Source organism: Phocoena phocoena, chromosome 10 (assembly GCF_963924675.1).
Source record: "Phocoena phocoena chromosome 10, mPhoPho1.1, whole genome shotgun sequence".
NCBI lineage: Eukaryota > Metazoa > Chordata > Mammalia > Artiodactyla > Phocoenidae > Phocoena > Phocoena phocoena.
The window spans coordinates 67,405,411-67,430,878 of record NC_089228.1 but is presented as its reverse complement, the minus strand read 5'-3'; the positions used below and the strand labels follow the sequence as shown (position 1 = coordinate 67,430,878).

At 49.3% G+C, this 25,468-nt stretch overlaps 1 protein-coding gene across 3 annotated transcripts; it reads right to left on the bottom strand.

The window, feature by feature from the left end:
* Positions 1-15,963: 15,963 nt before the first annotated feature.
* Positions 15,964-25,085, bottom strand: CDKN1A (cyclin dependent kinase inhibitor 1A). Of its 3 annotated transcripts, none has more exons than XM_065885654.1 (3): positions 25,061-25,085; positions 17,575-18,027; positions 15,964-16,013 (listed from the first exon to the last, which is right to left on the bottom strand). In XM_065885654.1, exons 2-3 carry the CDS (start codon positions 18,017-18,019, stop codon positions 15,964-15,966), a joined length of 495 nt encoding a protein of 164 aa, XP_065741726.1. In that variant the 5' UTR covers positions 18,020-18,027; positions 25,061-25,085. The 3 variants fall into 3 exon arrangements, with proteins under 3 accessions (XP_065741726.1, XP_065741725.1, XP_065741724.1); XM_065885653.1 differs by lacking the exon at positions 25,061-25,085 and adding an exon at positions 23,670-23,709 and having other exon boundaries at positions 17,575-18,030; XM_065885652.1 differs by lacking the exon at positions 25,061-25,085 and adding an exon at positions 22,817-22,886 and having other exon boundaries at positions 17,575-18,024.
* Between the last annotated feature and the right edge of the window lie 383 nt (positions 25,086-25,468).

Here is a 25,468-nt window from a genome sequence, read left to right as displayed (position 1 = left end):
CAATAGAATTCATTGAACTATTTGCTCAACTCCTTTGTAGATTTGAAAGATTTCTTAATAAAAGGCAGGAGAGATAGGAATTCCGTGGCGGTCCAGTAGTTAGGACTTCATGCTCTCACTGCCGGGGCCCAGGTTCAATCCCTGGTCGGGGAACTGAAATCCCACAAGCCATGGTTTGGCCAAAAAAACAAAACCAAAAACAAAACACCGGTCGGGGGTGAAGCCAAGAATGAGATTCCAGGGGTTAGAATAGAGAATTTCCTCCACAAATCTAACTGTCCTTCCGCTAGTATCTCCCACTCCCCCATCACCCTCAATGTTGCCCCTGGAAACAATGATGAGATACACACCCCTCCTTGGGGTGCATCTGTCCACACCCAGAGGTCAATATCCATCCTCACTCACCATCCCCCTAAGAGGGGAGTTCCCTCCGTCCATGACCCCATGACCCTCCAGTGGGCTCAGCCTTGGGTCTTGTGTATTGTAATCAAAGAATCACTCACTGAGTGTCAGTACCAGAAGAGAGTCCAACCCACCCTCTTGACCCATAAATGTGGAAAAAGTGGCCAAGAGAGGCAGTGACTTCTAGTCCCATTGCTTTAGAGTCAGACAGACTCTGTCTCCTGAGCCCTGCCGCTCACTGGCTGTGTGACCTTGGGCAAGTCACATAACATCCCTGTGCCTCAGTCTCCTCACTGGAACATGAGACTAATACCTACCACACAGGGTTGTTGTGAAGATGAGAGGAGACAATTGAAGTGGAAACACCCCTTCCCTTTCCCAGCAGAGCCCACCTCCCTTCTGGCTTCACTTACTTTCTTTTTATTTTAAATTAATTTACTTATTTATTTTTGATTGGGGATCTTAGTTCCCCGACCAAGGATTGAACCCATTCCCCCTGCAGTGGAAACACAAATTCTTAACCACTGGACCACCAGGGAAGTTCCCTGGCCTTATTTTCTCTTAACGCTTGTCCCCTTCCCAGAATAGAGTATTTTTATTCATTTATTTGGTAAAATTTGCGTCTCTTCTTACTGAAACAGAAGCCTCATGTGAGTAAGGAATTTACTCTTTCATTCACTGCTCTATCCCAAAGGCCTAGAACAGTGCCTCGCATACAGTTGGCGCTTAGCAAATATTTGTTGAATATATAATCCATGTAAAGCACTCACAGCTATGCCCCGAAAACAGCAACCACTGGGTTAAGTTAGCCATGACAATTGTGGTGACAACATGGATGAGGGTGAAATTCCATCTGAGTCTCATAAAAGTTGGGTGCTGTACAGATATGATTTATCCCCACTCAGCAGATGAGGAAACTCAGGGAGGTAGGCTCCGAAAGGCAGAGATCTGCCCAAGCCATGATGTCAGAAGCAAATCTGACACCAGATCCACTCTCCTGGTTTGTCACGGGACAGACTTGCTCCAAGACCACTTCTTGGAGAGGTACCTCCTCGGCGGACAGGAGGCCCCTCTGTGGATCACAGACACCTGACAGAGAAGCCATGATGGGACAGGGCTTTGGAACAGGGCAGAATGGGCAGGCTTTGCTCGGGTCATGAGACTTGGGAACTCAAGTTCCACGAGTACTTCTGTTGACAAAGATAACACACACATGAGATAACACACACATGAGGCAGCAAGATAAGATTCCCAGTGCGGAAGCTTCTAGAACTGAAGTGCTGGGGGAAGAGTCTACTGTGATGTGGGTGTCACATCACTGAGTCTGTCAGGCTTCCACAAGTGAAGGGAGTTAGAATCCCGAAATAGATTCCCTGCGACCACATCGCAGGACATGGGATGCTCTTGACATCGCTGTCCGGGAGTTCCTAGTCGAGCTGCACCCTATTTCCGTCAGTCCCCTGGCACTTTGTAAGAAAGCAGCGCTTCCTGGACACCTCACCAGTCCCCACTATGCCAAAGGCCTCAGCATCAGCCCTCTGAGTCTGTCAATCCTTCTCTCCCTAGAGGGTACCTGGTGGCCCCCTCCTTGCCTGTCAGGAGGTCTAGGTCAGAAAGGCAGCAGGTGACCTACTGCCAGTTCTGTCTCAACACACCTGTCACCATCAGTCAGGGACAGTGGACTGCCCCCTCACGGCTTTGCAACGTGCACCTAAAAACAGTCTATGCCTCCATCATGGCCAGGTATGGCCACTCAGAGACAATGGGGACGTCCTTCAGTCAGTCCTCACGTGTGTACATGTGTGTGTACACATATATGTGCACACACACACACACACACACACACACACACACACACACCCCTCCCTCACGGTCAACTCTCACAGTCAGACAGGACACCCCTCACGGCTGCTGGCGTCTACGAAGGTCCCTGCCCTCTCAGAGTCACTCAGAACAACACCCTCAGAGTCAGCCAGCAGGGGCAGCCCTCCTTCAGAGACCCCTCCTCTGCCATATTCCCCTTATTATTATTATTTTTTTGGCCAAGTGCTGTGTCTTGTGGGATCTTAGTTTCCCAACCAGGGATCGAACCCAGACTCCCAGCAGCAGAAGCGCAGAGTCCTAATCACTGGACCGCCAGGGAAGTCCCCACATTCCCCTTATTGATCATCATTACCTCATACTTGTAACAGTGGGAAACCTCATCCTGGCCAGGAGCACAAATACATACACGCACCCCCAGCACTACTACCTCTCCCCACTTCCTCACCCAAGAAATCATATAAAGTTTGAGGCCAGACTTGAGGGCAAATGAATCCTGCTCCCAGACATCCCAGAAATCAGCTCCCCACTGTAGGATTCGGTTCAGCAAGCAGGCACCACAGACTTTCCTTCAGGAAGTGGAGAGTCTTGTAAGAAGGATGCTGTAGTGGAGAGGGACAGAATCACAGCATCTCTGATTGCCTTAGGGCCTCTCCCAGTTCCATCATTCTCTCTCCAAAGGGCTGAGGAACTGGGTCAGCTCTTCACTCCAACTACTACAATAGCTATAAGTAATAGTGATAGTCACAGAACCCAAATTGTCCATGTCAGTGGGTCTCAGAGACCTCCTAGTATATTTATCCTCTCCCTTCCCCCCACTAACCTGATAGAGAAACCGAGGCTCTGAGAAATCAGGTGACTTGCCCAGGGTCACATGGCCATTTAAAGGTAGGTAATCTATCCAAGTCTCCTGCCCAAGTGCCTTCCGCTAGATGCAGAGAGGTCCAAATTCATGAGAAAAGGGCTTAGCCCTTTGCACCTCGTTCCAGGAGCTGGGTGGGGACCACAGTTCCCTCCCCAATCCTCACCCCGCCAAAGAAAAGAAGCATTGCAACTCCAGGGTAGCTCCCACCTCTCAGAGGCTCCCAATCGTGCATGCAGCTCCGTGCCTCCTGGACCTGGTAATGAGGCAACCACTGCCCCCAGGAGCCCACGAGCTCTGGAACTGTTAACAGTCTTGTGTCTTGCTTAATCACTCTTTCCGTTCCCCGGGGAGCCAACCTCCTGTGTTAATCTATGGGACTTCCTGTCAAAGTGACCACTGGTTACACTTTCACCATCTTGCCTGGTACTCCCAAGGAGCCCTAGCCCTACAATCTTAGAACTGAAGAAAGCTGGAGCTGGTGGGGAGGCCACAGAAGCTCTTCAGGGTAAGGTCATCCAGTTCTCAGTGGCAAAGACAGAACTTGGACCCAAGTCTCTAGTTGCCAGAGTGATGCCTCACCTTATCCCAGCCAAAGTGTTGAAGGGCACAGTTATGGCTAAAGCTGAGTGTATACACCATGGCTTACCTCAGATCCTCATTCTCAGACCACGTCTTCAAAATCCAGGGGAGGCCCACACCCAAAGCATCTTTTAGGGAATGTCTAACCTAACACCAAAATATATTGTAGAGCTACATCCATCAGAACTGCATGGTACTGGAGCATAAATATAAATGGATGGACTGATGGGACAAAATAAAGAATAGAAAGGGGGACTTCCCTGGTGGCGCAGTGGTTAAAAATCCACCTGCCATTTCAGGGGACACGGGTTCAAGCCCTGGTCCGGGAAGATCCCATATGTCACGGAGCAACTAAGCCCACGCACCACAACTACTGAGTCTGTGCTCTAGAGCCCGTGAGCCACAACTACTGAGCCCACATGCCACAACTACTGAAGCCCGTGAGCCTAGAGCCTGTGCTCCACAACAAGAGAAGCCACCACAATGTGAAGCCCGCACACCACAACAAAGAGTAGCCCCCACTCACTGCAACTAGGGAAAGCCCGTGAGCAGCAATGAAGACCCAACGCAGCCATAAATAAATAAATAAATAAATAAGAATAGAAAGGAACAGACTCACTATATATGGGAATTTATTGTATGATAATGATGGCATTTCAAATCAGTGGAGAGGGACTTCAAATCAGTGGAGAGGGACTTCCCTGGTGGTCCAGTGGGTGAGACTCCGTGCTCCCAATGCAGGGGGCCCGGGTTCAATCCCTGATTGGGGAACTAGATCCTGCATGCATGCCGCAACTAAGAGTTCGCGTGCCACAACTAAAGATCCCGCATGCCACGACAAAGATCTTGCACACTGCCGCTGAGACCAGTGCAGCCAAAATAAATTTAAACAAACAAACAAAAAACAAATAAATATGTTTAAAAAATAAACTTAAAAAAAAACAAATCAATGGAGAAACAATGGTTTATTCAGTAAACTGTGGGAAGAATGGGCTAGGTATCTGCAGAAAACAAAGTTGGAGCTCTAACCCTAAAATAATTCCAGATCAAAAGTTTCAGCATTAAAAAAAATCGTACAATTATATGTTGTTTGCAATTTGCTTCAAAATAGTCAAGGGATGGGGGAATGTGTGGGACGTAGGTGAAATGAGACTGGCCCTGCCCTATTCTGACTGCTGTTGAAGTTGATGAGGGTAACTCTGGCTCCTTCTATTCTTCTCTCTACTTTTGTGTATGTTTGAACAAATGCCAAAAGAAATTATTGGATAATTTAAAAAATAATCTTGGAGCATTTAAGGCCTTTCCAGTCATATAAAAAAGCATTAGAAGCCATAAAAGAAAAGACTGAGGCAATCCTCCTCCAGATAGAAATTTTTAAAGAAAAAAAGAAAACGAATGGCAAGAACAAAAGAAATTACCATTGACAAATAAAAAGGCAAACAAACTAAGAAAAAATATGCACAGAGCACAGAAAGAAAGCTAATTTCCTTTTTTTTTTTTTTTTAAATTTATTTATTTTATTTATTTATTATTTTTGGCTGTGTTGGGTCTTCCTTGTTGTGCATGGGCTTTCTCTAGTCGTGGTGAGCGGGGGCTACTCTTCGCTGCGGTGCACGGGCTTCTCATTGCAGTGGCTTCTCTTGTTGTGGAGCACGGGCTCTAGGCGCGTGGGCTTCAGTAGTTGTGGCACGCAGGCTCAGTAGTTGTGGCTCACGGGCTTAGCTGCTCTGCGGCATGTGGGATCTCCCCAGACCAGGGCTCGAACCGTGTCCCCTGCGTTGGCAGGCGGATTCTTAACCACTGCGCCACTAGGGAAGCCCTAATTTCCTTTTTATATCATGAGTTCTTGCAGATCAATGTAAAACCAATAATGCATTAGAGAAATTGTTATCATATATGAATAGACAACGCATGGGAAAAAATATGGCTTTTAGACACATGAAAAAATGTTTACCAAAAAAAAAAAAAATGTTTACCTTCACTCATAATAAAATAAATAAAAAATAAAACTACAATGAGATAGCATTTTAAGTTATCCAGTTGGTAAAACAAAACAAAACAAACAAAAAATTAACGTACCATGTTGTAAAGGATGTAGAAAAACATTTTCACAGATTTTTTGTAACAACATAAACCAGTACACTTTTCATGAAAAGTAATGTGATAATATCTATCAACATTTAAAATGCAAAAAGCTTTTTACTCAGCAATTTCAGTTCTAGTCATTTGTCCTACGGGTGATGTACAAAATGACGATTTAAAAGGATATTCATTACAGCATTGTCTGTCGTAGCAGAGGATTGGAAACAACCTAAATTTCCACCAACAGGAAACTAGTTAAATAAGTTCTGATACATGCATATGATGGAAAATGAGAAAGATCCGGGTAGACTGATATGGAATAACCTTCAAAAGATATTGCTGTTGTTTTTTAAATTGGGGTATAGTTGCTTTACAATGTTGTGTTAGTTTCTTCTATACAAAGAAGTGAAACATCTATATGTATACATATATCCCCTCCCTCTTGGACCTCCCTCCCCACCCCCATCCCACCCATCTAGGTCACCACAGAGCACCGAGCTGAGCTCCCTGTGCTATACAGCATGTTCCCACTAGCTATCTATTTCACACATGGTAGTATATATATGTCAATCCCAATCTCCCAATTCATCTCACCCCCTTTCCCCTCCCCACCATGGCCACAAGTCCATTCTCTATGTCTGTGTCTCCATTCTTGCCCTGCAGTTAGGTTCATCTGTATCATTTTTCTAGATTCCACATATATGCCTTAATATACGATATTTGTTTTTCTCTTTCTGACTTACTTCACTCTGTATGACAGACTCTAGGTCCATCCACGTCTCTATAAATGACCCAGTTTCATTTTTATGGCTTTTTATTCCATTGTGTATATGTACCACATCTTCTTTATCCATTCATCTGTCGATGGACATTTAGGTTGCTTCCATGACCTGGCTATTGTAAATAGTGCTGCAATGAACATTGTGGTACGTGTTTCTTTTTGAATTATGGTTTTCTCAGGGTATATGCCCAGTAGTGGGATTGCTGGGTCAGATGGTAGTTCTATTTTTAGTTTTTTAAGGAACGTCCATACTGTTTTCCATAGTGGCTGTACCAATTTACATTCCCACCAACAGTGCAAGAGGGTTCCATTTTCTCCACACCCTCTAAGAGATATTGTTGAGTATAGTTTTGCATGAAGAAAAAAGTGTTTGTTTGTGGATGAAATTTATGCTATATAAATGCACATGCCATCATATATGTTTGTAAATGCATAGGATATTTGTGACAGAATAGACAAGAAACTGGTAGCAATGAGGGACATGTATCGGAATGGACAAGGAGGGAGATTTATATTTCACTGTTTATTTTGTACCATCGTTAGACATTACCCATTCAAAAATGAATTTAATACAACTATAAAAAAATAAAATAAAATAAATTTAAGAATAATTGGTACATTATTTTAAGAATAATTTTTGTACATTTGTACATTCTCTCCTTCAAGAGAGAATGATGAAGGACATGTGGTAAAAGGTTAACATTTAGGAACTGTTGGTGAAGGGCCTGTGGAAATGATTTTACTATTTTTGCAACCTTTTTGTATGTCTGAAACGATTTCAAAATAAAAAGATTTCAAAATTAATAAATTTAATTCCTAAATAAATAGATATTCTCACAACCCACCATCCTTTTCACCCCCTTCTTACCACTGAGAAATTGATACTCAGAGTTTCTGTGGCTTTATTGAGCTAAATAAAACACTGATTTTTTTTATTCAACAAATATTTATTGAGTGTCTAATATGAGCCAGCACTGAGGATACAAAAGTGAAAAAAAGGGCTTCCCTGGTGGCGCAGTGGTTGAGGGTCCGCCTGCCGATGCAGGGGACACGGGTTCATGCCCCGGTCCGGGAGGATCCCACATGCCGCGGAGCAGCTGGGCCCGTGAGCCGTGGCCGCTGAGCCTGCGCGTCCGGATCCTGTGCTCCGCAATGGGAGAGACCACAGCAGTGAGAGGGCCGCATACCGCAAAAAAAAAAAAAAAAGTGAAAAAAATAGGAAAAACACCATGTGTAATATAATGTCTGGTAGCAATAAGTGTTATGAAGAAAAGTAAAGCAGAGTGAAGGGATAGAATGGTGGATGGTATATTTCAGATAAGGGAGTGGTGGTCAGGGGAACCTTGTCTGAAGAGGTGATATTGGAATAGAGTATGTGAGGAAGAAGTTTTGGGAGAATTCCCTGGTCGTCTGGTGGTTAGGACTCCACGCTTCCACTGCAGGGGGCCCGGGTTCGATACCTGGTCGGGGGAACTAAGATCCCGCAAGCCTCATGGCCAAAAAGAAAAAAAAAAAGTTTTGGAAGAAGAATGTTCAGGGAGAGGAAACAGTGAGTGCAAAGGCCCTGAGGCAAGAGCTTGCTTTGTGTACATGAGGAGCAGTGAGGAGACCAGTATGGCTGGAGCAGGTAGTAGAGGGTAGAGTAAGATGAGGCCAGAGATGACAGACAGTGTGACCTGTAGGCCATGTAAGGACATGAGTTTTTGTTATAAGTGAGATGGAAGGCATTTGGAGGATGACATGATCCTGTGTCATGAAGTTTGAAAAGGATCCTGTGGCTGCTTTCATTGTGGAGAATAGACTGCATTAGGCAAAGGCAGAAAGAAGCAGGAGACCAGCGAGGAGGCTGTTACAATCATCCAGACAAGTGATGGCTTGGACCAGGAGGGCAGCTGTGAGGTGACTATGAGAGGCGACTGGACTCTGGATATATTCTGGAAGGAGGGCCAGCAGTGTTTGCTTCTGCATTTGGGCAATTGTGACAAATCCCGGACCTTTTTATCTCCAGCGAGGGACTCTCTCCACTTCTCTGAGAATAGAGTGAGTTTGGATTTTTAAAACCAAGTCCCCAGCATCTCAAGAAATCCCCAGTTCACTTTCCCCCACCCCCCACACCCCCACCTCCCAACAATGGAAATAAAGGGGCACAGAGGTGGCCGGGGGAGGTCACAGCCCTCTCTGATGGAACCTGAGTGTGACAGAGTCGAGTCTGTAGGTGACGAGAGCTCAGGCTGGCCTCGCCCTCCACACCAGGCAGAGGAAAAACCTTTCCATGAGCAGCTGACAGGAGGACATAGCCTGGTGCTAGGAAAAAAGTTAGATCCAGGCCTTTCTGGAAACAGTAGAACTAATTTTAAAATAGTGTCACTGGACTGAGCTCAGAAACTAAATTTTACGGAAACCGAATGAATGAACAAGGATCAAAGACAGTGAGACCATTTTGTGAATGGGAAAGTTTCACGCTCACTAATTTTCAATTCCCTAAAGATGTTCGAATTCACTTCACAATTTGGTAAACCTTGAAGCAAGATACTCGCTGTTCCGGGGTGCAGTGGTGAGAACTGGGGCTCAAACTGGGAGACCTGGGTCCCCCTGCCTCCAGCTGCTGGCTCCAAACTATCTTTAGAGCAAGCTTAGGCGGGCTGGTGATCTCAGGGGAAAGCAAGGCCAGGGAACCAGTTTCAAAGTTGCATTTACACAGCATGCTTTACCTAAGACTGAGAAAACCTAAGTTACATCAAAGACTGAGGAGGGACACAGAAGGAGACAGGTGCCCTAAAGCCTCCTCTGAAGAGCTGTCATGGCAGCAGTGGCCCTGGGCGAGGCACTTCCCCTTTCTGGGTTACTGAGCAGGCAATATGACCTGGGTCATCAGCGTGAATATCCTGGTGCCCCACCACTTCATAGGGGTGTGACCTCAGGCAAGTGGCGTAAAGGTTTGTTGCCTCAATTTCTTATCTGTAAAACAGAGGCCATAATAGTGCCCACCTTGGTTGTGTATTGTAAGGATTCAGTGCTATATAAACCCACATAAAGCATTTGGAACCGTGTTAGGCAGATGATAATCAATGTCAGCTGTTGTGACTTTGTGGGTTTTTTTTGTTTTGTTTTGTTTTTGATGGTTTGTTTGTTTTTTTATTTTGCGGTACGCGGGCCTCTCACTGTTGTGGCCTCTCCTGTTGCGGAGCAACAGGCTCCAGACGCACAGGCTCAGCGGCCATGGCTCATGGGCACAGCCGCTCCGCGGCATGTGGGAACTTCCCGGACCGGGGCACGAACCCGTGTCCCCTACATCGGCAGGCGGACTCTCAACCAACTGCGCCACCAGGGAAGCCCAGCTGTTGTTACTTTTGTGCTTGTTAATAGGAGACTGAGAGAACCTCCAACTTCTCCATCCTAGCAATTTGCAGGTGGCCTTGTTCACACGCCAGACTGGTTGTTGAATGATGAGGGGCAGTGAAGTGAGAGCTGGGATGGGGGGGGGCGGGCGGATAGGGTTGAGGATTGGGGCTGGGGTGGAGTTTGGGAGACAAATGCTCAGGTCAAGACGGAAATTCAAGCCACAGTGAATCATTCAAAAAATATGTATTGAGCACCTATGATATGCTGAGAACTTTCTAGGTGTTGGGATACAGCAGTGAATACAAGAGGCAAAGACCAACCCTCAGGGTGCTCGTGTTTCTGTAAGCTGGGTGGGAGGGGGTAAAGCTGCAGTGATTTTTGCCAGCTTGCTCACCTGGGCCCTAGGCTGGCTGAAGCGCAGTTATAGCAGCCACTGCTGATGCCCCACCTGCATCCCCAGGCCCATGTCTGTGTTCACTGGAAGTTGTGGTTAATAGTTCCTGACAGGGATATAGCTTCTCACCTCAAATGCTTGCATCCTTCTCATTTTCTCTGGCATCACAGGAACTAGATCCACCCAGGGAGCAACCTGAACTTGCTCCTGGAGGCTGCCCTCAGTCAGCCATGGCTGGCGTCAGTGGTTAAGTACCTGAGAGATACCCAGGCAAGTACCCCCAGGGACAATCCTAGGGCGCGTTCCACACTGTCTCCTCAGACCTCCCAGGTGGACACAGCAGAACTTGCTCACCAGCACCTCCGGTGGCTTTCTCCTTTCCTGTCCCGCACTCTCCGCTCTCCCACTTGTGCTTCCAGGACCACCTCCCAAGTAAACCACCTACACACACGTCCTTGTCTCAGGTTGCTTTTGAGGGAAAAAAGTCTAAGTTGGTAGCAGAAATGGCATGTGGGCTTCTGAAAATGGATCCCTCACCAGTGAGATGACAATGGAGGCCCGATGCCAGCAGTGAGTGGGGCGGTGACAACCCCCAACCCCACGTAGGCTGCAGCCTCATGGTGACAGAGACCCAGCTGTGGGAGGCGGACCAGGGAGAGGTACAGAAAGATATGGGGCCATGGTAATTATGAGGATTGCAGGGCTGGCTGGCTTCTGTTGACTGCCCTAGAAGTCTTGAAGAAGGAGAATCACAGACTCAACTCAGGGCAGGCTGTGTGGGACAGGAGACCCCCATCAGAGCATTCTAAATGGCCCTCATCTCCTGTGGCCCAAGAGCAGTCTGTGCTGATAATCAGCCCCAGGATCTAGTATAAAGGTGGTGGAGCTACGAGAGAGACCGGATGTACAGCCGCAGCTGGCAAGGAAAGAGTGGGGTGCTTGGTCCTGGAATGGAGATGTTTGTATGGATGAACCTTATACTCCCAGCTTCCCCTGAGCCCTCCAGGCCTGCAGAATGCCCCCTCCCTCTCTAGAGGAGAACACTCTCCCATCACATGAAGATTCACCCCACCTCCCCTCTCTGCCTCTAGACAAGAGTCAGCAAAACACCTTAAGGACAAGAGAGTAAATATTTTAGGTTTGTGGGCCAAGTGATCTCTGTCGCAACTACTCATTTCTGCTTTTGTACTACTTAAAGTGCAAAAACAGCCATAGGCAACAAGCAAATGGGTGTGTCTACATTGAAGTAAAACTTTATACCAAAATGGTCAGTTGGTCCACAGAGTAGGGGTTTGCCAGCCACTTCTCTTAGACCAAAAATTGGGTCAGGTCTCAGCATTGCCCAAGCAGGAAAGTACAGTCCCTGCTACTGGAGGAAACAACTTAGCAAAAAGCTACAGGTGTGGCTGGTATGTATTGATAGGAGCAGGGAAACACATGGAAGAGATCTCAGGGGTATGGGACTGGGGCTGGGGGAGATGAGGAATACAAGGTGGCTAAAGAGAGTGTTTATTGAGGCCTCTCTCTTGATTCATGATTAAACATTCTGGGGAATTCCCTGGCAGTCCAGTGGTTAGGGCTCTGTGCTCTCACTGCCTAGGGCCCGGGTTCAATTCCTGGTTGGGGAACTAAGATCCCACAGCCATGCAGCGCGGCTCCCTCTCGGAGTCCGATGAGTCCAATGAGTCTGTGGCTATTTCCTAGCCCCTGAATGCAAATTGGTGTGCATGTACTTAGCAGCTAACAGAACCCTCACATTGGTTCCCTAATCTGTGGAATAAGAGCCATTAGGGAAAGGACTGAGTAGCAGTCTCTTAAGTTATCCCACTGGTCAAGATAGTAAATCAGAAGCAATACCACATCCCTGGTGGAATTACAAAGGTTAGTCCTACCTTCAAAAACGTAAAGGACACAGAGTGTTTCCCAATCTACTCCCCCATCTTGCTCTTACAGAAACCAAATGTAACATGGTGATTGATGATTATCCATGAGGCAGCCCTAATTGCAGCCATTATATCAGATATGGTATCTTTACTAGAATAGTCTCCACGGCCTCTGACTGTAAGAAGCTAATAATATGGCCAATGCATTCTTTCCAATCCATATCATAAAAGCAGATCAAAAGTGTGTCATGAGGACTTCCCTGGTGGCGTAGTGGTTAAGAATCTGCCTGCTAATGCAGGGGACACAGGTTCGAGCCCTGGTCCGGGAAGATCCCACATGCCACAGAGCAACTAAGCCCATGTGCCACACTACTAAGCCTGCTCTCTAGAGCCCGCGAGCCACAACTTCTGAAGCCTGCTCACCACAACTACTGAAGTCTGCACACCTAGAGCCCGTGCTCCGCAACAAGAGAAGCCACCACGATGAGAAGCCCATGCACCGCAACAAAGAGTAGACCCCACTCACCACAACTAGAGAAAGCCCATGCGCAGCAACGAAGACAAAGCCCAACACAACCAAAAAAAAAGTGGGTCATGACCACATTCCCCACAAAAATTCAGAAACCTATCACGTTAGTTTTTTTTAAAATAAATTTATTTGTTTGTTTTTAGTTTTGGCTGTGTTGGGTCTTCGTTGCTGTGCGTGGGCTTTCTCTAGTTGTGGTGAGCGGGGGCTACTCTGTTGCAGTGCACAGGCTTCTCATTGCGGTGGCTCCTCTTGTTGTGGAAGGCAGACTCTAGGCACACCGGCTTCAGTAGTTGTGGCACACAGGCTTAGTTGCTCCACGGCATGTGGGATCTTCCTGGGCCAGGGTTTGAACCTGTGTCCCTTGCATTGGCAGACAGTTTCTTAACCACTGCACCACCAGGGAAGCCCCGTTAGTTAAGTTTTAAATGGTCAAATGAGTTGGGGCATGCTGAGACACTCCCTCTATAGTAAAGGACAAATTATTATACTGTGGACATCCTACCACTAAAAAGATGCATAGCGCTGGTGGCCAATAAGGGTTTTGGAGGCAGTATACTAAATACTGATCCAGCCCATATATTCTCTGACTTGTTTAAGTGGAGTCCAGAGCAAAAGAGGCTCTGCAATAGGTCCTTGATATGCGGCAAGCTCTTGGGATGTATGACCCAGCATATCCCACGATACTAGAAATATCCATGAGCAATAAGTAAACAGTGTAAAGTCTCCAAAAGCCCCAATGGCAGAGCCTCATCTCAGACCCCTAGGATTCTGGAGCAAAGCCACGCCCTGTACAGCAGAGAATTGTTCAGCATTTGCAAAGTAGTTCTTGACCAAATTGCACAATCCAGAGCAACCAGATCATTATTGTTTTAAGCTACTAAGTCTTAGGGTTGTTAACTATGAATAGGTAATCAGAAGATGCAGTAAGAGTACTTTGTTCTTTTTAATGTCATATAGTATTCCACTATATACAGATACCACAACTTATGTATCTTTTCTTATGTTATGGACATTTAGGTTGTTTCTGGTTTGGCTGTGTTATGAATAATGCTGCTATGAACATGTCTTTTGGCAGAAATGTGTACTCATTTCTCTTGAGAACAAACCTAAGAATAGAATTCCTGGTCACGGGGCAGGCATGAGGGAAGGCATCTTCAGGAGATATTGCCAAAGAGTTTTCCAAAGTAGTTAAAATAGTTTATAGTTCCATCAGAAGGTATAAGAGTTCCAGTTGCTCCATATCCTTGCCAACGTTTGGCATTGTCAGTCTTTTTCATCTTAGTCATTCTGGTAGGTGTGTATCTTATTGTGGTTTTAATTTGCATTTCCCTGATGAGTAACAATATATTCTTTACTAAAAAAACCACACACACAAGAAACCAAAATGTTGACAGTGGCACTCTACAGAGGTGTGATGATTTATTATTTTGTTTTGTTATTGTTGTCTGCTTTTTGTTCTGTAGTCTTGGTCTTTCTATTTGCTAAGCTTTCTGCATTTTTAAAATTTAAGTGCTTAATTTTTTAAATTATAAAAGCAATCCAGGGCTTCCCTGGTGGTGCAGTGGTTGAGAGTCCGCCTGCCGATGCAGGGGACATGGGTTCGTGCCCCGGTCTGGGAAGATCCCACATGCCGCAGAGCGGCTGGGCCCGTGAGCCATGGCTGCTGAGCCTGCGCATCCGGAGCCTGTGCTCCGCAACGGGAGAGGCCACAGCAGTGATAGGCCCGCGTACCGCAAAAAAAAAAAAAAAAAAAAAAAAAAAAAAAAATTCCAAAAAACCTCCACCTACTTGTTCTTATAAATACCAAGGTATATTGACGACAACAGTAATATTACAAGTGAAGTCACCAGAAATATTTATTGAGCACCTACTGTATATCCAGCACTGTGGGAGGGGCTTTGAAGGACACAGGGCAGTACAGGACTCATTCTCTGCCCTTGAGAGGTTTACAGTCTAGGTGGAGACAGAAGAACCAGGACATACGGGAGCCAGGAGTAAACAGTCCAGGCCAGGATGTTACAGGAGCTGGAAGGTGTCTGGGGTCAGAGCCACCAAGTGGTTCAGTGCCAGGAAAGACAACAACTCACAGCTCCCGGGCCCATATCCACCCACTTAGTGCGCCCTATCCATAGCCTCTACTCCCGCCATCATAAAACGCCTAACTCCTTGTTCAGTTGCTATTCAAAGTGCAATGAAATGGGGGAGGGGTGGGGCAAATGGAAAATGTCCTTGGATGAGTTCTAGGGGCTGGCATCACAATCTCCCTCCTGCTTCTCACCCACATACCCCTCACATAGAGAGATCCCCATTCAAGGAGGCCTGTCTGACCATCCAGGACCACCACCCCAAGAGCTAAGAGGAGGGGGTGGTCACTGCTTGAGCTGCCTGAGGTAGAACTGGGGAACCCTACTTCTAGCATGCCCCTTCCCCTTCCAGTCCACTGAGTTGGGGGACAGGCACCCCGGAGTTGCCACCCAGGGCTGAGAAGGTACAAAAGGGAAAGGACATGGAGGAAGGGAGAGGAGCAGAGAGGGACTGAGAGCCCAGCTGGGAAAGAGGGGCCTCTGGGGCCCCTAGAAAAGTGCAGGGGAAGGCGAAGCCAAACACTGAGGCCGGCTCCCCCATGGGTGGAGGGGAGGTGGGGTGGTCTGCTACGGGACCCGACCTTCCCCACGCCTTCACGGGACCGAGGGGGTTATCAAGGGCCACGAGGGTATCAAATCCCCAGCCCTGTTCCAGGCTGTGCCAACTTCAAGGTCACCCTGCCCAACCTTAGAGGGGAGTGAGGGGACCTCAAAGTTTTGATGATGCCCCCCACTCTGTTGGGTCCCCTTCAAAGTGCTATCTGTTCACTTCTCAAATTACAAGGAATTCAGGTCTGAGAATGCGGGAAAGGGGCAGAATTTTGTAATACCCATCAGACGGTGAGGGGAGGGAGCCAGGTACCTCCAGAGAGTACCACCCAGCGGGTGAGGGTCGTGCCAGCCTCACCGTACCTCAGGGAGAGAGGAAATGGACAGCAAAGGGTGAGGAGGGCTTAAATAATAGTTCACATAATAAAAATACCTAGCACTCTAATAAGCCTATTTTTCTGCTACCTAATTTTTTTTTAAATAATTCTAATGAGGAGGGTGGGGGCAAGCAGGGTATATACATGAGGAGGAGTTTAAATTAAAACACAAATAATAATTAAGACACACAAACTGAAGGAATCAGGCAAAAGATGTAGAAGAGGCCTACAGTGGCCTCCTTGTTTCCAGGATGACCTAGCTTCCAGCGGCTGGGTTAGGGCTTCCTCTTGGAGCTGATCAGCCGGCGTTTAGAGTGATAGAAATCTGAGGAGAGAGAACAGAAGTCAGCCAGGCCAGGAGGAAGAGGGCCCAGCAGAACCACCCATCCAACGTAAACTGCAGAGGGGCCAGGGACCCCTCTCCAGGGCCAGAGGGACACACTGCCAAGTACAGGGAAGAACTCTGGCAACTTCTGGCCCATCTCCCAGAGGAGCATTTCCAGAGCATCCCACCACGCTTCACAGATGTGATTAATAATAGGACTTATGCCCATGGGCCGGCTGTAAGCCAACCTGCCCTATACAGTAGCCACTAATCCTATGTGGTTATTTAAATTAACTAACGTTAAACAAAATGAAAAATTCAATTCCTCGGTCACACTAGCCAGATGTCAAGTACTTGGCGGCCATGTGTGGCCAGCGGCACTGGACATTTGCATCTTTACAGAGTTCTATCGGAGAGCACTGCTCTGGGGATTGCATTAGATAATCTATGAAAAGTGTTCTGCACAATGCCTGGGCTGTATAAAGTTAGCTATTATTATTATTATTATTATTATTATTATTATTATTATCATTATCAGTATTGTTAGTTCTGACCCAGCTGCAAATTAGCTGTGGGATTCTTGGCTGCATCTCTCCAAGCCTCATTTTCCTCACCTATAAAATGAGGATAACACTGGTATGGTGCTCTGAGGATTAAATGAAATGCTCTCTAAAAGACTTTGGTTGATGGAGAATTCCCTGGCGGTCCAGTGGTTAGGACTCCACGCTTTCACTGCCAAGGGCCCAGGTCCAGTCCTTGGTCAGTGAACTAAGATCCTGCAAGCCGTGCATGGTGAAGCCAAAAAATAATAATAACAGTAATAATAATAAAATTTTAAAGTAAAAAATTAAAAAAAAAAAGACTTTGGTCGAAGGCCTGGCAAAAGACTTTGGTCGAAGGCCTGGCATATTTAGTGTTCAAATGTCAGTATCATTCATTCAGTTTTCCTCAAGCACCTGCTATGTGTCAGATACCATCCTAGGTGCTGAGGATTCAGCAATGAACAACAGAGCTACAGATTCCTTTCTTGTGGAGATAATATCCTAGTTGGGGAGATGGACAATATCAAGATAAGGAAGTAGCTGTTGATAGTTTAAAAAGTGCCAAAAAGAGAAAAATAGGCAGGGAAGGGGGGCTGGAGGTGTGTATGTGTGTTGGGGAAGGGGAGTTAAGTTTGAATAGGACAGCCAGGAAATTCTCATTAGCTTTCTCTCCACTGCAAATTCATTGCGGGACATTAGGCAAATCATTCTACCTCTCTCGGCCTTGTTTCTTTGCCTACAGAAGGATGGCAAGAATGTCTTATGGTATAGGATTGCTATAAGGACTGAAAGAAATCTAGAAACTTAGCAAAGGGCTTGGCATATAATCAATGTTCCAAATAAATGTTAGCTGGTTGTTCTTGGCAGCAGGCTAGCTGTGTGACCTCAGGCAAGTTACTTCTCCTCTCTGGGCCTGTTTCCCACTCCGAGGTATGAGGAAGCTGGGTCAGATAGTTCAGCCCCTGCACCATGAATTCTGGGAGTCTTGATCCCTTGCACTTCTCTGCACTTGTCCTCACCTGTCATGCTGGTCTGTCGCCGTTTTCGTCCCTGGGAGGTGCCCGGCCCTCCCGGGGACCCCTCAGACCGCTCTGGGGAGCGAGGCACGAGGGTGCAGGACAGTGACAGGTCCACGTGGTCCTCCTGAGATGTCCCCTGCAGCAGGGCAGATGAGGTGCTCGGCCACTTGCCCCCTCCCAGGTCGTCCCGGGTCCCCCGGGGCCCTGCAGGCAGGTAGAGCTTGGGCAGGCCAAGGCCCCTCATGCGCTCCCAGGCGAAGTCACCCTCCAGAGGTGTCTCCGTGACAAAGTCGAAGTTCCATCGCTCTCGGGCCTCCTGCACGCAGCTGGCCATCAGGGCGTCGCAGTCCCGGCGCAGCTGCTCACTGTCCACCGGGCCAAAGAGGCGGCGGCACGCCTTGCTGCCGCGTGGGATCTGATGGGCATCTCTGGATGGCTCTGACATGGTGCCTGCAGCTGGAACACAAGTAAGACCCTGGTCACCGGAGAAATCAGACCCTCCCTTACCCGGCCGTGCTTCACTCTGTAACCTCAGGCGAGGTCTTCTTACTAGAATGTGAGGTGAGACAATCATTCTGGTTCCTTCCAGCTAATTTTCCCCCACTTCCCTCCCACAGGCTCTCCCAACACCCCAGCAACACACACAGGGTTGGGGCAGAGCTCAGCCAGCCTGGCACCCCAAGGTCACTGGGGAAGTGGGCAGTTGAAGGGCAAGTTTATGTATGTCAACAAAGGCAGGTTTATTGCAATAGCAGGGATCAGGGTCCTGTTTACCACCAGGTATTATCAGGTAAAATCAATTTGTTTTCCCCCCTGAGGTGTCCCTCATGGGTGTGAATGCCCCAAGTCTGTGTGAATTGCCAGAGTCCAGCAGTTTCCTAACCCCAGACCTGGCCAGGAGGTCAATTCCCAAGTAAGTGGACAGCTCCTCGAGCCTCCTGAAACCCTCCATCTAGATGCTCATGTGGAGTAATCCTGCTCAGCTACTTAAAACCACCCTGGACTTTGGGGTAAAAAACACCTGGGTCCTAGGGCTTCCCTGGTGGCGCAGTGGTTGAGAATCTGCCTGCTAATGCAGGGGACACAGGTTCGAGCCCTGGTCTGAGAGGATCCCACATGCCGCGGAGCAACTAAGCCTGTGAGCCACAACTACTGAGCCTGCGCGTCTGGAGCCTGTGCTCCGCAACAGGAGAGGCCGCGACAGTGAGAGGCCCGCGCACCGCGATGAAGAGTGGCCCCGCTTGCCACAACTAGAGAAAGCCCTCGCACAGAAATGAGGACCCAACACAGCAAAGATAAATAAATTAATTAATAAACTCCTACCCCCAACATCTTCTAAAAAATAAATAAATAAATAAAAATAAAAACACCTAGTCCTAGCTCTGCCACTTACTATCTCAACTTTAAAAAAGTCACTTAATGTCTTTCGGCCTCAATTTCCTCATCTGTAAAATGGGACTGCATGCAAGTCTAAAGCAGGGCTGTAGAAGCATGCTCAAGCAGTTGATCCGTGGGTCCCTCCAGGCAAGGCAGATGGAACAGAGTTGGGAGGCTGTATCTTGGTGGTTAAAAGTGAGGGCTCTGGAACCAGGCCACCTGGGTTGGAATCCAGGCTCTGCTGGGTGAACCTGGACAAGTGGCTTAACTTCTCTGGGCTCTATTTTCCTCATCTATAAAATGGAGACAGCAATAGTGAATGTTTCAGAGGACAGATGTGAGGATTAACTGAGTTAATGTAGATAATGTGCTTAGAGCAGTACCTAGTATATAGAAGCACTTGGAAAATATTATTATTATTTCTCTCTCTGCCTTTAGTTCTGCCTGAGCTCCTCCCCATCACTCCACCTGGGCCACTGCCTCCTTCAGACAGCAGCTGACAGGTGTTGTGCGCTGAGGGCCTTTCCCAAGGATGTCATCATGCAGGCAGCCTGGGGGTGAGGAGCAGCTAGGCAGGGCAGGGCAGGGAGATGACTTCTCCCAGGCTGAGCCACATCCTGCCAGGCACATGAGGTGACCTGAAGTCTAGACAACATGAAAGCCCCTGCCCCATTTTGCCTGCGTCCAAAGAACCCATTTTTCAGGCAAAGAAAATTAAAGGCACCCATCTACCTGGTTCCTCTCCTCCCACTTCAGGAGAGGGAAAACTAAGGATGAGTTTGCCCGTGAGGGAGTGCTGGCACCTACCTGCCCTGCTCCGGCCTGACTCCAGGATTAGCTCCTGCATGACCTTGACAGGGACTGGGTTTTCTGGGGACAAGTCCTGCTTTGCAGGCTCTGAGGGTGAAAGCTCTGCTGAGTGACCTCCTGGGACAGGAAGCCCTGAACCCACACTGCACCTACCCCTCCACACTCCACCTCTTACAGTGAGTGGAGCCCACAACGCAATGTCTCAGCTGATAGGAGAGGGGAGGCACTAGGTGACCTCAGATCAAGTTAAAAGGGCAAGAGTTATGAGACTTGCCCCAAAACCACACAGTTAAAAGGATCAAGGGCCACTGCCACATAGAGAGGGGTAACATAGTGCAGTGGGCAAAGCCCACAAATAACCTTTGCTCACTCTCTTCAGGGCAAGGATTGAGATTTATTTTTATATTTTATGTGCCAAGGCCTGTTCTAAGAAGTTTACAAATATTTTCTGAAAAAGTGAGTACGTTAGCTCTTTTACCGAAGAGGTAACCAAGGTTCAGAGAAGTTAAGTAACTTTCCCAAGGTCACACCGCTCACAAGTGGCACAGCCAGGATTTGAACCCAGGCCTGAACGCCCTGGGTTCTGTGCTCTGGTGTTGAACCCTACTCCCTCTCTAATTTTGAGGTTTCTTAACCAGAGAGCCACTTGAGCTTTTTCAAAATGTAGACTGACAGGCCCCTCCTTCCCCAGACCAATTAAATTCAAATGTTTGACAGCTCTCCAGATGGGCATGTTTGGGGTGCCAGCCAAGAGGGGACACACAGAACGTCCTGAATACACTATGGATCTCAGTTCTTCATTGGTACATGGAGGAGAAGCCCACCTAGGGCTTTATCAGGGAGCTAGATATTCTCTAGCTTCTAGGAGCTGAAGATGGGACCAGAATCCCGGCAGGGACCCTCTCTACTTCTGCTACCCCTTCCCTTACGGCTCTCATAGGCTCCCCACCAAAATCTTCTCTCATGCCCATTATTATAACTCGCACCTCAGAGAAAACAAACAAAAACCCTTGTTTTACAAACAAGTAACTGAGAATAGCTTCCTTTGTTGGCCTTCCTGCCTTCGACTTCAACCATATTTTCATACTCAAATAAATGGTAAGCTCTCAGTAAACACTGCTGAACCAATAGGGTACTCTTTTTAAGAGGCGGGGGAGCGACCTCAGATCGGCACTGGAATAGCAGCGGGAAGCAAAGGCGGGTGAAGCCTCCTTCCGCGGGAAGGCGTGTTTGCTATTAGCGCTGGGGCCAGAAGGGGGCGCTGGTCTACAGGAAATCACGCGCGGGACGGGAGGTGCGTGGGCAGAGCCTGGGACAGCGGCAGGGAGTTGTGATGAGTCAGTTTCCTGCAAAGAGCTCCCAGCCCGCCAAAACTTCGCTTCCACTCCGGCTGCACGTCACCCCAGGGTGAGGAGGGGGAGCGGGAGGGGGAGCGGGAGCCGCGAACACGTCACGCTGAGCCAGCTAGGCTTCCAAAACCCCCGCCACTGTTGGGAAACCGCGCGCTCTCGCGCCGTCTCTTGTGACACACACGCGCGCGCGCGCACACACACACACCGCAAGCACAGGCGCGCCGAGATCTGGTCCCTCCACCTTATCTCCACGCCCAAAGCAGGGGATGAGTCAGATCCCTGGAAAATAAAAATAGACGGGAGCAACGAAAACAAAACCGCTCTTAAGTCCTCCCCGAAACGCAACGTGGAGGAAGGGAAGGAAGGAGGGAGCTGCCTGGGCGCCCTAAAGTACCAAACCAGTTCCAAGATTCTCGTCCCCACGGGGAGGCGCGTGTCCCCCGGGGGCCCCTGACAAGGCAGACAAGGCGGACGCACCGTGGTCCGCGCTGGGCGGCGGCGCCCGAAGGGCGACTCGCCCTCCTGCTCAGCCGTGTCGCCCTCGGAGAGGGAATTCTGGACTAGGTTGGGGGCGCCCGGAGCCCCCGAATGCAGGCGACGGAGGTTCGGAGCGGCGTCGCACCCCGAAGCCCCATCCCTAAAAGACACGACCCCTTACCCGCTTCCTCCCTTGACGGGGGCTGTGTGCCCCGCCGCCCCGCAGAGCAGGGCTCGGCCCCCGCCCCTGAATCCGTCCGTCCGACCCAAGGGCAGGCTGGGCCGGGGTTCTCCCGGCAGCGGTGGGAGAGAGGGAGGTCCGGTTTCTGCGCTTCCCTAACTGACTGGCTGGCGCAAGCCCACTCAGCGCCGGGCCGCGGCTCCGGGTTCTCGAGGGCGCGCCGCGGGGCGGGGACCGGACACCCGGTCCTGGACCTCCTGGTGTCCCGGCTTCCCTGGGAACACTCTGTGCCAGCCAAATAGGTCACTGTGCTGATGGGGGGACAGAGACCGTGGAGAGGCAGGGAAGGAGACTTCTGGGGGAGCAGCCGTCTCCCAGCCCTGGCGGGGATCTGACCTCACCCGGCCCCGTTCCCTGGGGTCTTCTTGTCACCGTGAGTCACCTCCTCGCTAGCCCTTAAGGGACGTGTCCCGACACGTTCCCAAGGGCCGGAGACACAGCCCGCGCTGACCTCAGCGCCCAGCCTATTGGCAGACACGGCAGCGTTGGGGACCGAGACCTCGGTTCTGGGCCGGGATGGCACCGATTGGATCCGAGAGCCGCCCGGGAGCGGATCCCAGATGAACCTGCTCGGCTTTCCCCACCCCTCCCGGACCCCTCCGCGGACAGGGCTTCATCCCCACACCGCAAGCGCACCAAGCCTGGGACCCCGAGCTCACCCTCCGCCCGGTCCACGCCGTCCCTCGCCCCAGCTGAGCTTCAAACGGAGGGAGGGTGGCGGGGATCTCCGAAATTAGTGCTCCCTCTCCCCGCCCGGAATCTCCGACACATCCCGGCCCCTGTCCCATGCGCACATATAGACTCGGGTGTGCGCAAAACCGAGCCCCAAGCACGGACCCACGCACCCCATTCACCTGTGAACACAGTACACACACGCCGCTGCGGACATACACCCACGGAGGTGCGCGGACACACACGCGCACACGCTCGGCTCAGCTCAGAGCCGCAGCCCGGGATTCGCTCTTGCCTGCCCTGGCTCTCTCACCTCCTCTGAGGGTCTCGGTGTCTCAGTGAATCCGCGCCCAGCTCCTCGTCGCCCAGCTACCAACTCGGGCAGCTGCTCACACCTAAGCTGGCGCCGCCTGCGCTCCCCTTATAAAAGGGCTGGAGGCGGGACCTGCTGCTCCGCCCACAGAGCGCCGGGGACCGGCCTCTGGGGGGACAACTGCGGCTCCCGTGCGCTCGCAACAGCGCTCTGGAAACCTCTGCGGCCACCCTCGCGTGCTGCAGGAGGGCGCTTCCCTCCTCCCCACTACCCGCGCCTGGGTTTGTACGCTTGACACATTTCCCCACGAACTGAGCTCCAAATCTGTTTTTTTCAGTTGGGGAGTGAGTTGCCGCTCCTCCGGAGGGGACGACATTGTTAGGACAGGACCGAGGAGCCCCCTCTCTGGCCCACCACCAACTGACTCTGGGCAAGGGTTTACCCAAAGTAGTTGAATAGACTATGAGGAGTGTCATTAATAAATAAAAATCCTTAAATAATTAAAAAAAAACCACCTCACTTTGCAATTCCCAGAAAAGCCCCACTACACCACCTCTATTCCCATGGATTCCTCACTACACCACCTCTGCCCATTACCTGAGGCACCCAGAGACCCCAATGAAGCATTCTTGGAGGCTAGAAAGGATTCAATTCCCTTTATTTCACAGATAAGGAAACCGAGGCCCACAGAACTAAAGGGATGAGAAGTTATTTGTCAAATGCTCCAGGGAAGAGAGGACTGGGCACACTGCTAAGAAAGGGCCAACCTGGTCTCCAAGGGAAATGGGACACTGAACTAACTTTCCCACCCCCTCGTCCTCACTCCCTACACCCACCTCCCTCTCCCCTCAGCAGAAGAAAGTTCTGTGATTGCAGCAGATTTGATGGCTAGGAAGGGGAGAAAGATTTGGTGGGTGAGTTAGCTCCTGGGTAGTCCCCACACAGCCCACATACGCTGCTGGGAAACTGAGGCTCAGAGTTCAGTGGCCTGACTCATAACACAGCAAATAAATGGTGATGGCTGGAACATAGGCCTTTTGTCTCTCATCCAGAGCCCTCTGCTTGTTGCCCTCTCTGTTTCAGTGGCTCTAGAATGAGGGAAATGCCCTGCACCCCTCATTTCGAGGCAGTATACTGAGGCAGTATACTGATGAAAGACAATTCTGGAAACGTCCACTGGTGCTTCTGACAGATCCAAAAGCAAGTGAGGTGCCCCGCTGTTCCATACCCCTAGCCCCACTTGCACCCCACATTTGCTTCCTTCCTTCACCTAAAACATTTGCAGTTTCTCCTTTTAAAAAATTGCAGAGAACAGAGTGTTAATCTGAACAGAAATCTACTAAGAAATAGAATCCAGGCTTGGAACAGCTACAATTACTGACATCTAGGGCTGTTCAGTGTCTGGAAATCTCTGCCCAGACATGCCCAGTCTATTTCCTCTAATGCAGCTGACCTCAGGGAAGACAGGCCTCCTTCTCCTCTACTGCTGGGACAAGAGCCTGGGTAGGGGTGGGAGGGCACATTACCAGACCCCCTTGCCTACCTAATTTTGGAATCAGGCCAGGACTTCAGAAGGACCTCAAAAAGGCCAAGACCCCAGGACCAGCCTCCTTCTCCCCCAGTTCCACCCTCCCCACCTCCAACACACCCGTACCCACACCACCCAAAGGCTGGGTTGTCAAATGTCCAGCAGAAGACGGGCATATCCTCCAACTGCCTTGAATCCCCTTGGCTTTCAGACATTTCAAATAGACTTGACATTGTCTGTCTGTTTACTTTGGGAAAAAAATTTAATGAAGGCTTGTATTGAATTATTTAAAGTTTTGTGGTCCTGAGCTTCACAATGAAATAATTCTTTTTGTTGTTTTTGTTGGGAAGTGAATTTTTTTTTATAACTTCTAGCTCACCACCACCACCACAACAGAATTCAACAAATATTTATTAAGCACCTACTGAGTGTCTAGTGCTGTTCAGCACTTAGAAAAAAAAGTTTCCAACCATACACTTGAATGTGTAGCCAGGTATGCTCTTAAAGGAGGACTTCTGCCCTGAAGAAGCAAAGAAGCAGGTTGTTAGAAGCCACATGCAAGATCTAACTCCCAAAACACACACACACACACACACACACACACACACACACACACACACACACACACACACACACACACGATCCCAGGCCAGTCCCAAGGGATCTGCTGCAAATCACATATTCTGTTCAGAGGAACTCAGACCACGGTCTCCTTAGGGTCTCTGGGGGTCTCCTGTCTCCTACCACCCCCCTCTTCTCTGAAAGCAGGAAGCCCCAAGGACAAAACAGCCACCAGCTTCTTCTATGCCAGGGCTCAACATGTTAGGACATGTTCCTGAGGGCCTGAATGCTAGTCAGGACCACAGCCTGCTGCCCGGGCCTGCTCCCAAGGAAGCAGGCAGCTTAGGGATGTAGGGAGACTCAGCCTGAGAGACCGGAGGATCCAGGTCAGCCCCCATCCAGGAGGGACGTGATGACAGAAAGGAAAGGTAGAAGCCCTAGCCTGAAGAAGGAGGATGTGAGGAAGGCTCAATGGTGGCCACAGGAGCTGCCCAGGAAGCAGGGGGAAGTGCTGGGAACAATGTCACTGTTTTCTCAGAAAAGTCCTGGGGAGTACCTAACAG